Source organism: Oryzias latipes, chromosome 2 (assembly GCF_053564925.1).
Source record: "Oryzias latipes strain Hd-rR chromosome 2, Olatipes_Hd-rR_3.1".
NCBI lineage: Eukaryota > Metazoa > Chordata > Actinopteri > Beloniformes > Adrianichthyidae > Oryzias > Oryzias latipes.
Genome location: NC_136238.1, coordinates 1,519,571 through 1,536,229, shown reverse-complemented (window position 1 = coordinate 1,536,229; position 16,659 = coordinate 1,519,571). Strand labels below are relative to the sequence as shown.

The 16,659-nt window shown below is 42.3% G+C and overlaps 1 protein-coding gene across 4 annotated transcripts in view; it reads left to right on the top strand.

Annotated features, from left to right (window-relative positions):
* olgc3 (membrane guanylyl cyclase) overlaps positions 1 to 16,388 on the top strand; it is a 138,411-nt gene extending 122,023 nt beyond the window's left edge. For 3 of the 4 annotated variants that reach the window (XM_078930220.1, XM_078930219.1, XM_023961322.2), the window contains 8 exons: positions 10,676 to 10,839; positions 11,000 to 11,123; positions 11,192 to 11,260; positions 14,457 to 14,631; positions 14,716 to 14,814; positions 14,941 to 15,026; positions 15,336 to 15,421; positions 15,496 to 15,791. In XM_078930220.1, the coding sequence (XP_078786346.1) occupies positions 10,676 to 10,839; positions 11,000 to 11,123; positions 11,192 to 11,260; positions 14,457 to 14,631; positions 14,716 to 14,814; positions 14,941 to 15,026; positions 15,336 to 15,421; positions 15,496 to 15,583 (891 nt within the window). In that variant the 3' untranslated portion in view covers positions 15,584 to 15,791. 4 annotated transcript variants of the gene reach the window in all.
* The last annotated feature ends 271 nt before the right edge of the window (positions 16,389 to 16,659 follow it).

Sequence of the window (16,659 nt, the reverse complement as noted above, 5' to 3'; positions counted from 1 at the left end):
AGACATTACAATGACACAAGCGATAGTGTTCAAGTATTTGTGTCTTTTTCTCAATGACAGCATTGCAAAGCTTGCACCTCAAAGCCATTGCATATCTTTTTTTCTAGTTCTTTTCACCAAATTAAACAAAAACAAAACACTTGTCATTTAGTCTTCATGAACATACCCAATGAAATCTCTCCAAACTGGCCAAGTGCTTCATTTTCAACCTAAAAAGAGAATATAAAATTAGTTAGAAGTTTCCTTACAAAAATAAAAAATGACAGATTTGACAATTATATAGTTCATTGCAATATATATTATATAGCACTCATGTGCTATATAATAGTGAAAGGAATATTAAATAAATAGTCAAAGGAAATATTTAAAAAGCAAGATTTTTAATTTTTTTAAATTACGGATCTTAATTGTTTTCAAAAGGTGCTTGTAACACATTGTTCACGCTGGCGTCTCCAATGTCTCCTCATTGATTCATTAACGCCCAGCTTACGTGCAGCAGCTATATTTCCTTCCTGGATATAGACAGATCCATTGTTTTACTTCAAAGCTGCATCAGATGCTTTTCTTTCTGTGTGTTTGTCCACACCATTTTACAGGCACGTGGGTTTAAAATTTAGGGAAAAAAATTCCCTCTTAACAGGAAAATACGGTAGTTCTACATCATTATACAAGAATGGTTGAGAAAATGAACAATAAAGATGCAATATTTCAAATAAACAGATAACGTTACATGTTCAGAAAGTGCAAGTTCAGGTTTAAAAAAGTGATGTAACCTGTAAAATAACAGTTTCAAGACAGAGGGAATGTCAAGTTTCAAGTGAAAATACACATGAAATTGGAAATGTAACTTACCAAATATATGCGCCCAAAGAGAAGGCCAATCCGATGGCGGCAAATGCTGCAAGAACGGCAGAATAACATAGCTTTTGAAGATCACAAAGCTGCTGCATGCCACCATACGTTTCTAACAATAGCGTTTAAAATAGTACAGCGGCGACTTTTTTTTGACAAAATATGGTTAAACTTACAACGTAACAGCAGTTGGAAAAACTTTCCTCCAGCCGAAGAAAGTACCGTTAATGAGGAGTACCGAGAGGACTGAAAAACATGGCAGAATTTTCCAAACCACTGGCTGAAGGAAAGAGGCAGCGCACGCATTGTACGTTAATGACGTCATTAATTTTCGGCTCAAATATTTTGTGTTGTGCTTCAAAAGACACTTAAAAAAATGAAGTCCTGTGAACTTGAAACAGAAATTTTGTCAACACGACTCAAATAAATAGAGGTGAAATAACTTTTATACCTTTTTTGAGTGATTGCAACTTATTTTTTTTAAGGAACCTTTACTAAATGGGTTTACAGTGTGGAAAGTGCCCCTACGGGGTAATCCTTTGTTCTCCTGGGGGACTTCAATGCCCACGTGGGCAATGACGGTGGCACCTGGAGGGGCGTGATTGGTAGGAATGGCCCTCCTGATCTGAACCCGAGTGATGTTTTGTTATTGGACTTCTGTGATTGTCATAGTTTGTCCATAACGAATACCATGTTCGAGCACAAGGGTGTCCATCAATACACGTGGCATCAGGACACCCTAGAAAGGAGGTCAATGATCGACTTTGTAGTTGTTTTAGGCGACGTTTGGCCCTGTGTCTTGGACAATTGGGTGAAGAGAGGGGCGGAGCTGTCCACTGATCACTACCTGGTGGTGAGTTGGATTCACTGGCGGGGAAGGAGACCAGAAAGACTTATAAAAACCCAAACGTACTGTGAATGTCTGCTGGGAACGTCTGGCTGAGCCCTCCGTTAGGAAAGTCTGTAACTCCCACATCCGGGAGAACTTCAAACAGGTACTGAGGGATGTTGGGGAAATTGAGTCCGAGTGGACCATGTTTTCCACTTCCATTGTCTCTGCTGCAGCTATGAGCTGTCTCTGTCTCGCAAGGTCTCTGGTGCCTGTTGCGGCGGTAACCCCCGAACCCGGTGATGGACACCAGAAGTACGGGATGCTGTCAAGCTGAAGGCCTGGCTGGCCTATGGAACTCCAGAGGCAGCTGACATGTATCGGCAGTCTAAGCGAACTGGCGGACTCGAAGAAATTCTGGCAAACCCTTCTGTGCCTCAGGAGGGGGAAAGCAGTTCTCCACAGGCACAGTTTTCAGTGCAGGTGGCGGGCTGTTGACTTTAACTGGGGACATTGTCGGGCGGTGGAAGGAATACTTCGAGGATCTCCTCAATCCCACTGACACGACTTCTTTTGAAGAAGCAGAGAATGAGGACTTTGGGGTGAGGCTGTCTATTACCCGGGCTGAAGTCACTAAGGTAGTCAACGAGCTTCTCAGTGGCAAGGCCCCGGGAGTGGATGAAGTCCGCCCTGAGTACCTCAAGTTTCTGGATGCTGTGGGAGTGTCTTGGCTGACACGTCTCTGCAGCATCGCGTTGCAGTCTGGAACTGTACCACTGGACTGGCAGACAGGGGTGGTGGTTCCCCTTTTTAAGAAGGGGGGCCGGAGGGTGTGTTCCAACTACAGAGGAATTACACTCCTCAGCCTCCCTGGGAAAGTCTATGCCAGGGTACTGGAGAGGAGAGTCCGTCCAATAGTCAAACCTCAGATTCAAGAACAACAGTGCAGTTTCCAACCTGGTCGTGGAACAGTGGACCAGCTTTACATCATATCTAGGGTACTGCAGTGATTGTGGGAGTTCGCTTACACAGTCCATATGTGTTTTGTGGATTTGGAGAAGGCGTTGGACAGCGTCCCCCTTGGTATCCTGTGGAGGTTGCTCTGGGAGAATGGGGTCCGGGGAGCCTTACTGAGTGCTGTCCGGTCTCTGTATGACTGGAGTAAGAGCTTGGTTCGCAAAGCCGGCAGTAAATCAGACCTGTTCCCGGTCCACGTTGGACTCCGGCAAGGCTGCCCTTTACCACCGGTTCTGTTTATAGTTTTTATGGACAGAATTTGTAGGCGCAGCCAGGGGCCGGGGGGGGGTCTGGTTTAGGGACCACAGGATTTCCTCTTTGCTTTTTGCAGATGATGTTTTCCTGTTGGCTTCATCAGGCCAGGACCTCCAGCGTACACTGGGGCGGTTTGCAACGAGTGTGAAGCAGCTGGGATGAGGTTCAACGCCTCTAAATTTGAGGCCATGGTTCTCGACCGGGAAAAGGTAGTTTGTCATGTCTAGGTGGGTTGAGTGTTCCTGCCCCAGGTGGAGGAGTTTAAATATCTGGGGGTCTTGTTCACGAGTGAGGGAAGCCTGGAGCGTGAGATTGACAGGCGGATCGGAGCGGCGTCTGTAGTTATGCAGTCGCTGCATCGGCCCGTTGTGGTGAAGAGAGAGCTGAGCCAAAAGGCAAAGCTCTCAATTTACCGGTGGATCTTCGTTCCAATACTCACTTATGGTCATGAGCTATGGGTCCAGAATACAAGCGGCTGAAACGAGCTTCCTCCGTAGGGTGGCTGGGCGCTCCCTTAGAGATAGGGTGAGAAGCTCGGTCACCCGCAGAGAGAGAGCTCAGAATTTTTCCACATCCAGAGGAGCCAGTTGAGGTGGCTCGGGCATCTAGTCCGGATGCCTCTTGGACTCCTCCCTAGAGAGATTTTCTGGAGAGACTATGTCTCTCGGCTGGCCCGGGAACTAATCGGGGTCCCCCCAGAGGAACTGGAGGAAGTGGCTGGGGCAAAGGAAGTCTGGGCATCTCTGCTCAGTCTGCTGCCCCTGCGACCCAGTTACGGATAAGCGGAGGAAGATGGATGGATATTCATTTTCTGTCAAATGTTGCGGCTGGTTTAGACTTAGATTTTATGGTAAAGATTGGAATGTCAAAATGGATGCTAACACCCGGATGCTAACTTTAGCTGCAAGCGACTATTAAGGATAAATAAAGTAAAATAAAATGACAAAACCGATGTGACAGAAGAGTTTTCGGTGAAATGAAAGGAAAGGTTTGAAAGGTGTGGAGAGAGCAGCCAAGTTGTCTCCTAGAGACACTGAGGAAGACAAAGTCCTTCAAAGTCAACTTTATTGTCAATTCTTCACATGTGCATCACATACAATGAATCGAAAATCCGTTTCTTACTCTCTCGTGTCTGTTCAGGAGAAGAAAAATAAAAACAAAGTACACGTTTAAAATGAAATAAATAAGTAAAAAGAAAGAAAAAGATACAATTTACAATATACAACATAGGCAATTTGCTATAAAAGTGCGAGTGCACTTAAGGCAGTGTCTCAAGGCAGCGGGGGGGGGGGGGGGGGGGGGGGGGGGGGTTCGTTTGAGCACTGTTCATGGGGGGATATGGGTGGTGGGTAGGTGGAGAGGGGAGAGGGTGTTTAGCATCCTGATGGCCTGGTGTGTGAAACTGTTTCTGAGTCTGGTGGTCCGGGAGCAGAGGCTCCTGTGCCCCCCCACACAGTGATGCAGCTGGAGAGGATGCTCTCGATGGTCCCTCTGTAGAATGTGGTCATGATGGCTGGTGAAGCCCCTGATCTTTTTAGTTTCCGCAGGAAGTAGAGACGTTGCTGACCTTTCTTTGCCAATGATGTGGTGTGGGCGGTCCAGGAGAGGTCCTCACTGATGTGAACCCCCAGGAATTTTGTGCTGCTCACTCTCTCCACAGCAGTACCATCAATGATCAGTGGCAGGTGTTGAGTGTGGCCCCTCTGGAAGTTGACAACAATCTCCTTTGTCTTGCCGACATTTAGCAGGAGGTTATTGTCTCTGCACCATTTTGTCAGCAGATCCACCTCTTCCCTGTAGTGGGTCTCATCGCCCTTGGTGATGAGACCCACCAGGGTTGTGTCGTCTGCAAATTTCACAAGGTGGTTTGTGCTGTGGGTTATTGTGCAGTCATGTGTCAGCAGGGTGAAGAGCAACGGACTAAGCACACAGCCTTGGGGTGCCCCGGTGTTGAGAATGATTGTATTTGAGGTGTTGTTGCCGGCTCGTACTGTTTGTGGTCTTTGGCTGAGGAAGTCCAGTAGCCAGTTGCAGATGGGGGTGTTAACACCCAGCTTGTCCAGTTTGCAAATGAGTTGCTGTGGTATTATTGTGTTAAATGCGGAGCTGAAGTCTATGAACAGCATTCTCACATATGTGTCCTTTTTGTCTAAGTGGGTGAGAGCTGGATGGAGAGCAGAACAAATGGCGTCCTCTGTCGATCGTTTGGGTCGGTATGCAAACTGAAAGGGGTCCAGGGTGGGGGGAAGAGTGGACTTGATGTGTGACATGACTAGCCTTTCAAAGCACTTCATGATGATGGGCGTTAGTGCTATGGGGCGGTAGCCATTGAGGCAGGATGGTGATGGTTTCTTTGGCAAAGGGATGATAGTTGTAGCCTTGAAGCATGATGGGACGATGTTAAAGATGTCTGTGAGGACATCCTTAAGCTCTTCTGCGCATTCCTTCAGCACACGGCCTGGGATATTGTCTGGACCTGCTGCTTTTCGTGGGTTGATGGTGGAGAGTGTCCTCTTCACGCTGGTAGTTGTCAGGTGCAGAGTTTGATCCTGGGGGGAGGGGGGGCGTTTTCTGTGGGTGTGCGCTGTTTAGTCCTTCAAAGCGTGAAAAGAAGCTGTTCAGGTTGTTGAGAAGGGGGGTGTTGTTCTCACAGCTCTGCGGTGCAGGCTTGTAGTCTGTGATGGCCTGGATGCCCTGCCACAGGCTCTGTGCATCTCTGCTGTCGTTGAAGTGAGAAGATACCTTGTGCATATAGTCCTTTTTTGCTTTCCTGATGCCCCGGGACAGGTTGGCTCTTGCTGTTCTTAGGCCAGCTTCATCCCCTGCTCTGAAGGCATTGTCTCTGGCTCTCAGTAGCCCTTTGACTTCCCCTGTCAGCCAGGGCTTCTGGTTGGCTCGAATGATGATGCTTTTCGTGTGTGTCACATCATCGATGCACTTTGTGATGTAGGAGGTTACTGTGTCTGTGTACTCCTCGATGTCTGTCAGGTTGTTGTAGGTGGCAGTTTGTTTAAACATGTCCCAGTCTGTTGTTTCAAAGCAGTCCTGAAGGGCAGAGGATGCTCCCTCTGGCCACACTCTTATTTTCTTCAAAACTGGTTTTGCAAGTTTCACCCTTTGTCTGTATGCAGGCGTTAGCATAACACTGAGGTGGTCTGATGTTCCGATGTGGGGGAGGGGGGTTGCTCTGTAAGCTTTTTTGTGAGGAGTGTAAACAAGGTCCAGTATGTTGTTTCCTCTTGTTGGAAAGTGCACATGCTGATGAAATTTTGGAAGGACTGTTTTGAGATCAGCGTGGTTGAAATCTCCGGCAAGAATGATGAAGCCATCTGGATGTGCTGTTTGTTGTTCACCAATGACCTGGAATAGTTCATTTAGCGCTGCATTCCTGTCACTGTTGTTGGTTGTCGGGGGGATGTATACTGCCACTAATAAAATCGCAGTAAACTCCCTCGGCAGGTAGAAAGGACGGCACTTCAGGATCATGAACTCCGCCCGCGGGGAACAGTGTTTGCTCACCAGCTGAGCGTCCCGGCACCATGCGTCACGAATGTAAACACAGACCCCGCCGCCGCGTGTTTTTCCTCCGTCTACGATGTCTCTGTCCGCCCGATAGCACGTTAGTTGTTCCAGTTGTATGGCAGAGTCGGGAATGTTGTTGTTTAGCCATGTTTCCGTGAAGATGAACACACAGCAGTTACTCGTTGTCCGGTTCGCTGATCGGAGTAGGCGAACATTATCCATCTTGCTGTCCAGGGACCTCACGTTAGCCAGAATTATAGATGGTATGTTTGGACGAGTTGGGTTAGCTGCCAGTCGGGCTTTGATACCTCCACGATGTCCCCTCTTCCTTGTCCTTGCGCACCGTTTTCGGTGCGACCTTCCTGGGGCGGGCGCGTCTGGTGAGTTCCGTGTAGTGGTTTCTGGCTGGCGTAGTAATCCCAGCTCTACCAGCATCTCTGGTTTCGTGTCCAAAACGTCGCATATTTTGCTGTTTCTAATTTCAAGCAGTCTCTGTCGACTGTACTTGTGTTTCGTTGTAGCATCAAAAAGCATCATAAATAGAACCAGAAAGGAATAATAAAAAAATAAGATAAGCAAAACGAAAATAAGCACAGACACGCGCACTGAGAGAGCAAGGGGCCGCTGCGACTGCTCGCGCCGCGCCTCACCTGCTGAGGTCCAGGAAGCAGAGATGAAGATGCTGAGGTTTAGGATGGATCAGGAATGAGGACATCAGAGGGACAGAACATGTTAGAGGTTCTGGAGATGAAGTCAGACTGAGATGGTTGGGACATTTCCAGAGGAAAGACTGAAGGGTGCTGAGGCCAGAGCTGCTAGTGGTCTAGAGGAAGACCAGAGAGGAGGATTCTGGATGCAGAGCAGGAAGACATGAAGGTAGCTGCTGGTAGAGGATACAGGAGACAAGAAGGTAACTGCTGGTAGAGTATAATGAAGACATGAAAGGTAACTGCTGGTAGAGGATGATGAAGACATGAAGGTAGCTGCTGGTAGAGGATACAGGAGACAGACGGAGGAAGCTGACTGGCTGTGACGACCCTTGAATGGAAAAGCCCTAAGGAAAAGAAGAGGATTATTGAAGTATCATTTTTTTACTTCAACATATTGGATATATACAAAGTGGTTTTCACATCTTTCTGTACATAGAGTTCCCAGTTTGTCTGGCTAAGTCCTTCTTGAGAGAAATAGTTTATTATGTTTCATTTTGTAAACATATTTATTCAAATAAATTCTTTGTTTGTAAATTGAGTTTAAATATGGTTTAATGTTTGTTGTATATTTTTATGTTGCTTTATGTTTATGGGGTTTAAAATCTATATTTTCATCTCACAGATTATTAATATTTTTTATTGTGTGAGTAAAACAAATTTTTTTAAGTCACTTCCAAGTTTTTATCTGGTGATCTGTATTCTATCAACCATAATTGACATTTTATCACCTAATGCAACTTTTTTGTGTACTCTGCTCAGTGTTTAGTTTTCTAATTCAAAATTGTTGTCTTTGCCCTGGCAGAACAGTTTTTGGTTCAGCTGCTTTGGAAAAGGGTGACTGTAGCAGATTTGAACAGACACGTGGGAGACGGAAACAGCAGACGAGGAACTGATGGAGATGTTTGGTGTTCAGGACAGAAAGGAAGAAGCGCATGTGTGTGCGCTGCAGGCGCACACACATGCACACACGCTCGCACACACACCCGTGCGCATTGACGCGCACGCACGGACCCGGTAACACGTCATCTACATCAACTTACCCTTTTCATTCCGTCCCTATCCCCCTGCAGGTAGCCCTGGGTGCACACTAGGTTGCCGACTCACCATCCCCATGCATACATTAACACGAAGCACACACGACGCCAACATTAGCGTCTGTTTACCCGGAAGTAACCCGGAAGTGGTCATTTGGCATACCGGGTCATGTGACGCATCGGTCACTGTTTGTATTTATTTTTAATGATGATTATTATTATTTTTCTGTACACGACACAGAATGTTTCTTTGAATGAAACTGTTTATTTCTGTATGTTTATATCTGTTTGTGAACAATGTAAACACTTCTCCCTATTTTTTCTTTGGACTGATGGAGAGCAACGCCCAGGATGAGGGGCTTACCATTTAAAAGAGAACCAGATACAGCTGTCAGTGTGGGAGTCTGAGTGGAGAAGTTGGAGAGTCTGAGAGGAGAATTTGGAGTGTTGGAGTGGAGAAGTCTTTGTTGGTCAGCCTTTGTGGAGCAATTGGTGTGCTCTGTTCTTGAATAAAACCAAGAATACTTTCACCTTGGCGCCTCTGCCCAATCATTCCCTGACGGGACCCACGACAGATGGTCAAGTACTCTGCTAAAGGAATGGAAATGGCAGTGGTGAAGGAAGACATGAGAGTGGACGAAGAGAACACCAGTTGATCTTATTTTGTAATCTGAAGGAGATCACAGACCAAAGTTTTGGCTGAGAAAGTATAGATGAAGCTTTTTGGACGTGATGTGAGATATTCAAAAAAGAAGAGAATGAATAATGCTTTAATGCTGCTGACCTCTATATCTTTATCTTAATGGCTTTTCATCTGGTTAAATATAAAATTTGTTTGTTCATCTGCTAAATAAAAAACGTGATAAAAAAGAAAAAACCTTGCAGCTATAACTGAGACTCATGCATGATCACATGCTAACTTACTTAGAGGCTTTACTGCAGACGAGAGCCGAGGATCTGACGTGCTGTGATGTAAAGATGATGGAGTGTTGCTCTTTTCTGAAACCCCATACAGTTTTTCAGACAGTGGTGATCATCTGATTGTCAGGAAATGGTGTGAAAGGACACACAATCCAGGAAACCACATATCATGCAGGAACTGAATTTTTAATAAATTAATGTAAACATGAAATATTTCAGAACAAATAAGGGAGAATTTAAAAGTGGAATATGACAGATGACATGACTAATGTGAACCATAACTCTTTAGTTGACCAATGAAAATGATATTTGGCATATTCCTTGTACTGAGCATGAAAAGATGTTGCAAAAAGAAGAAAACTCCCTCTAATCTAAAAATAAAATATACAGGGGCCTAAAGTCTGTTGAGTGTGTGGGGGATCAGGGAACAGAGATAAACAAAAATACTGTAAAATGTTTGATAAGACATTAGAAGACCAGTTATTACATGCATCTACAGCAGTGAATGTAGTCTGGGTCAAGTGGAAGCTTATCTTATGTCAGTCCATTTAAGATAAACTTTGCAGAAGAAGGGTCAGAAGCAGAAGCCTTTATTGTCATTATACATAATAATAAAATAAAATTGTAGCAGCCTTGGAGTGGTAAATACCATAAAACTAATCAAAATATATACCCAAACCAATAAAAATACAAACAAAAAAATAGAATAGTGGAGTGCAATGAAGTACAGCACAATAAATATCGTGTGTGTGGAGGCAGATGAAAGCCAGTTATACCATGGTCCAGGTGAATACTTGATTCTGATTTGCTTCTGTGTGTGCGTTAAAAAGTGATATACCACAGGATAACCGCACGGTGAAAAAAGAAGTTCTGGTCACCTAGCTAAAACGTTTTGTATCTTTGCGCCAGCTTCTTTAGAACAACCTTTTGCTTCATCGTTTGGACAAAAACAAATGGTAAGAGGTGAACTGTTTCTCTGAACTGATGCTTTATTAAACCCATAGGAAAGATCAGCATATGTTATAAAGTGATAATACATACTTCGAAGGCCATTAACCCGCTTATACCATGGTCACTTACAAAATAAATAAATATTTACCAGTTTTTAGTCCTTAATTCTGTTTTTTTCCGATTTGGATCGCTTTTCTCACAAAAAGCGAACTATTTTTTACGCCGCACCACGTAACAAATAGTCCGCATCACGTTGCACCACCGCTGTAGTCAAATCATATCGCTGAATTTTGACTATGTATTATCACTTTATAACATACTTTGCGGAAGCAACATCAACAGTTGCTTTTTAACTTTTGCTTTTTCACTTTTAACACACAGCGTGCGTTAAAAAGTAATAAGGCATACTTTCTCGGCCATTAACCCTTACTTATTGCACACATAAGTTGCCGATTTGTGAGTGGGGAGTTCTGATGCATAATGAGCAGTCAAAGTGGGGTGTAGTTAGTGGGAGTATGTGTGTTCAGTAGGGTAAAACATGTGGCTTCTGCTCAATGTCCCTTTTTTGTTCAATTTGTCTGCAGTTTCGTGGTATCAGCAGAGGCAGAAGAGCCAATATAATTGACTCAATGCTGCGTATGTTGGAGCAGTACAGCTCCAACCTGGAAGATCTCATCAGAGAACGAACTGATGAACTTGAGGTTGAAAGAAACAAGACTGAGAAGCTAGTTGGACAGCTTCTGCCAAAGTAAGACTATTGCATTGACTAACTTTCATATGCTTTATCTTTTGCTAAAAGAAACAAATGTTACAGCATTGAAAAAAATGATACATTTGAACAGCCAACATTTTGATTAAAATGATATTTTGAGCTGAAGATGAGAGATTTTGATGTCCACTTGTTTCAGGTCTGTGGCTCAGGCTCTGAAGAAAGGGAAACCAGTCCAACCAGAGCATTACTCAGACTGCACTCTTTACTTCAGTGACATTGTGGGGTTTACCACCATCTCTGCCCTCAGTGAGCCTATAGAGGTATCAATATTTTACACCTGTGATTTAACTGTTGATGCATCCCAGTTTACCTGAGAGTGTGCTTCCAGGTGGTTGACCTGCTGAATGATCTGTACACCATGTTTGATGCCATCATTGCCTCTCATGACGTCTACAAGGTGAATTAAATTCACACATCCATCTTTATCTTTTTTTCCTCAACAAACCATCTGCCTTTTTACATTTTTTTCACTGAAAATGTCCATATTCCAAACTGTATTTTTTTTCTTTTGCGGTTGGACCAGAGATGTTCTAGTACTTTATCTAAAGTTTTATCCACACGCTCTGAATGTTTGTTGTCTTTAGTTACAGTCATTCCACAACTGTCCCATGACTGTAAACTCTGTAAACTCTCCTCTTGTGGAGATTTGGTAGAAATACACAAAGCTTGAAATAGGTCTAAGAAACAGAAGCCCTGATTATAGCTAGGACACTAACTTTCTGTAGTGGATAGCAATGGCCTTAGATTTGGCAGGGCTTACCCTAATCCCAACTGCTTCACACACAGCCAACAAAACTGGCCAACAACACAAACTGGGGGTCTTATTTCAATTTTCAATGATCTGCAAAAGCTAGAGCTCTCTAAACCAAACTCCCTCCCTCCAGCTCCTGGTTGTACAAATGATCACCAATTCTCTTTTATACATTTAATGTTCAGTGACAACATATTGATGAGAAGCATAAAAGTTCAAAGTACAGTGTTCCCTGGTTTATGTTCCATAAAAAAGAAATTGGTGAAATCTGTAAAGTACATCTAAGTAGATGTTTTGAGACTGTATTCCTCCTCAATACACACTTTAACCACTTTTGTCAGACAAACATTTGAAGTTGATTTTTTTGAATTTGAAATGGTTTATTTCAAGCAAGAATATTGCACCAAACAATACAATCATCATTCATACGTTCATACAAAGATATGTCAAATTAAGATAATTAAACATAAAATCAAAGATTGCTTGAAAGGGAGTGGAAGGAACCGAACTAATATAATCCCATCCCTGTTCTACCGTAACCATTTTAGTACATAATTTATCATTTTCCATCTCATAACTTTTAGCAGATATCAATGCCTTACCAACACAGTTTAAGGTCATTACGAATGCTTAAATATCCATCAATTAAAACCCATGCCAACAATAAATTACTTGATAATTATGTAAAATAGACATAACTATTTTGTTTATAAACTTAAAACATACACATCAGTTATCTAAAATATATTCAGATTATTTTCATTAGAAAACATCACAATTATGATTAAAAATAACACTATCAGAAATTAGACACAACAAATCATAGCCTTTTGGGGCAAGTGAAGTGATATAATTAGAGATCAATCAGTTTAGCTATCTTTAATAATTGATTAAGCAATTTTATTAAGAAAATTATAATTATAAGGTAATGGTGATTAATAAAAAGGTCCATATTCTGTTGATTGTCCAAGGTTTTTAATTCTATCTTGAACTGATTAACAGCTGTCCTTCTGGTTTTAAAAGAGTTTTTAAGTTCTCTTCCCTGTAATGTCTGCAGACAATTGTTTAGGGTCCTTGTCCTTGTTATCAGCGGAGCTGAAAGTTGAGGTCAAGTTGTCTGCAGGTCAGAACTCAGCTGAAAAAGAGGGTCACAGTTGATTTTCAAAAATAGCGCAGATCCAAGGCACCATATTTCTTGAAAATTATATTTGGCTCTTTGATTTATTACGTCATTTGTTGCTTCAGACGTCCATGATCAAACATTTCTCAGAGTACTTCATGTTTTTGACAACCAGTATCTTGGACTGGTCCGGTGGACCGAGTGGTTGGACGTAAATCCTGTGGCCTTTAACCCAAGTGTTCTCAATCTGCTTACGCTTCCTGAGAAGCCTGGCATGTTTGGTGATTTCAGCATTCCTTCTGGTCAGATGGTCGTTCAGATAAGCAGCAGATCCCTTCAGGTTCTTCCTTTGGTTCATCAGAGCTAGCTTGTGTTTCTGATTCACAAACCTGATTAGGTTCACTGGTTTATCCGTCTCCTTTCTCCTGTTAAGCGGGTGGCAGGTCTCCATGGTATTTAGATCCAGGGAAATCCCTTTAGATGTGAGAAATGATTCCACTTGGTGTTCCAGAGACTCTCCATTGCTCCCCATTTCAGAAGAACTGCTATCAATGCTCGCTCTATTAGCTCTAGCAATGTTAGCTCCAGCTGCAGTTAGCTTTGCCCGAGGTTTGATCTGTAATCCAGGGAGGATGACATTATTCAACCTTGCTTGTTGTTCAATACCATCCACTTTTTTCTACAGAATATCGACCCGGTTATCTTGTTGCTCGTTTTGAGCTCGGAGTCCTCTGAACTCTTCCACTATCTTCATGAGAGGAGTTAGTTTAGCCTGGATGTTGTTGAGTGCAGTTTTAATGTCATCACTATTACTTGTTACTTGGGTCTTCTTCGGGGACATAGTCCGTTGTCTTTCCTGGAGATAATCGGCTTTTTAGCCACTTGACGATCGTTGAAACTACTTTTAAGTAGCTGGATGATTGTTGTGAGAGCAGGCAAAGTGTGTCCGTTCCTCAACCCGGAACCAGAATCTGACATGAAGTTCAAACCTTTATAGAAAAAATAAGTCCAGGATTCATTCATTCATCCTCTTTCTTCATCTTCTGCCGTTTTCTTCCTTTCGGGGACACAGGATGCCGGAGCCTATCCTGGCCACTTGTGACAAAAGCAGGGGACACCCTGGACAGGTTGCCAGTCTGTCGCAGAGCCAGGATTATTAAATGAAAACAAAGATCTGATCATGATGAATATTTATATGACTCTGTCAATATACAAGGACAGCGTCCGTCTACAGAAGACATGCACGGAGATAGATTGACAAGAATTCACAATATACTGTTAAAATAAAACCTGTAAAGTTGCTGTTTAAAAAAAAACAGAGAAACAGTGAGACTTTGAAAGGTGAACTGTAATATAGCGAGGGAACACTGCAGTTGTTAATACAAGTCCTAATGCATCAAAAGTCACACATTTTTCAAAAATTAGTGTTCTTAACCGCTTTGTAGTACTCTAATCATATGACCTGGCTATAAAAATGTAACTTTTTCATTGCAGAACCTTTCTGACGTTTAAAACACAGTCAATATTGAATTCACCTGATGTTTATGGTTCCAATGGTTTGAATGTTCTGTAATGCCTACTCCTTTTCAAGCCCATTGGTTTGTTTTATCTGTCCATTTTTTTCTATTGTTTCTATTTTTATTATTTATTTATTTAATGTTTTTATTTAATTTTATTCTTTTAATTTTTTATGTTAAATTTGTTTTTAATAAAAATGTACAGGTGGAGACCATTGGAGATGCTTATATGGTAGCTTCAGGCGTCCCTAACAGAAATGGAAACCGTCATGCAGCTGAAGTGTCAAATATGTCCCTGGACATTCTCCATTCAATCGGAGCATTTAAGATCAAACACATGCCAGAGATCAAAGTAAAAATACGCATTGGACTGCACTCTGGTAATTTTAACACTGACAAGAAAATTGCTGTGATTATTGGTGGAAGTAGACCTCTGCTGAAAATGTATCTCCATTCATTCGTAGGTCCAGTGGTTGCAGGAGTGGTTGGTCTTACCATGCCTAGATACTGCCTCTTTGGAGACACTGTGACAACAGCCTCACTCATGGAGTCCAGTGGCCTACGTATGCAATAGAACAAATATTTCAGATCAGCTTAATCATAAAAAGATCAGCTTTTACCTGCCATATTGTGGATGCTCTACTATCAAATCAAAGGTTGATGTGTTTATCCCTGGTTTAACTGTTTAGCCTACAGGATACACATAAGTCTGAGTACTGTCAAAGTCCTGACCAGTCTCAAAGTGGGGTACCACATAGAGACGAGGAAGGCCCAGGTATGCTTAAAGACCCTGTCAAATAACAATTTTATTGATGAAAATAGAACTGAAGTTTAACATATCTGGAAAATACTCTCAAACATGGTTTTTAGGTTGTGTCTTTGTTCTGGAAAAAAATGTTTTACTGCATGGGTTCATGTATGTCACAATTACACCTGTGTTAAATAGAATTAGCTTTAGTAAATAAACAAGATTACATTTACTCATTGATGAAAATGTTTATTTCTGTTTTAATTTTTGTTTTTCATTAAGTTTTTTTGTTAGTCAATATATTTGGTTGTGTATCCATTCTGATATTTGTTGTAGGTCAAGGGCACAGAGGACACATACTGGCTTATGGGTCGGGATGGTTTCAATAAACCACTTCCTGTTCCTCCTGATCTGATTGGAGGGTAAGATAAAGAAAACTCTAGAAATCATAAGACTTAATGAAATGGTTAAATATCTGTTGACTTCTATCTTTCAGGGCCAGCAATCATGGAATCGCTCTTGATGAAATTCCTGTGGAAAGAAGACAAAAATTTTTGGACAGACAGAAACTGATTAAAAAATAGGCTAAAAGTATTTTTTAAAAACTCTGTTCAATTTTAGCTTCTGTTTCTAGTCTATTGTGTTATCTGTCACCACCACTCACCCTAAATCTAAACATGTTGATTTAGGGTTTATTGGTTAGGACCAAACAGGGCACATTCTAGATGTATTAAAAGTAATAATGTAAGATTTATTCCAAAAGGAGACATGTGAAATAAAAAATAAAACATTTTTTTCAGTTTTGTTTATCCCTTGTGCTATCCTATGACCCCACCCTTACATTGACCTGTTCTCCCTACTATGACAAAGGTGGATAAAGGTGGAAAGATTTCATGTAATCCATGAACACCAGTGAAGATCACAAATCATTGAAGAAAAAGGTTCAGAGCACTGTCTAGTGGGTCTAGATGACCCGACTCCCAATTTTAATGTCCCTAGGATAGCACAAGGGTTACTTTAACACAGACAGACAGATTAAAACTTGTCTATGCAGGGCAATGGGATATTAGCATTTCAAGCAAAAGACAATACAGTAATCAAGTAAAAACAATAAAAATGCAATCTGAGTTTTGATTAGGTGAAAGAAGGGTTAGGGTTAGGATTACAATTTTTTGGCATGGGTCAAATGAGCTGGAAAAAGGAAACTGAAAGATAAAATATTTGTTACTCTTTGAGTTGGGGTTGGATGGAGCTGGATTTGAACACTGGTTTACAGATATATTTTTCTTATTGTCATACAACTCATGAAGTAGGGAATGATTTATTTTAATATTTTCTTTAAGTTTGACAGGAGGCTCCGTTCAGATACAATAAAACAAAGATCTCCATAGAAATGTTTGTTTCTCTTTCGGCTTTACCCATCAGGGGTCGCCACAGCGAACGAGTCGCATTGTGAACTTGGCAACGTTTTTTACGCCGGATGCCCTTCCTGACGCAACCCTCTCAAAGCAACCGGGCTTGGGACCGGCACAGAAGTAGAGAAGGGAACAGGGAGCAGCCCGGAGTTGAACCCTGGTTTTGGGTATAAAAGTATCCCTAACGGAGCTCACAGGTGGAAGCGGGGAGGAGGGTGGGGCGACAAACGCAGTGCTCATGGAAA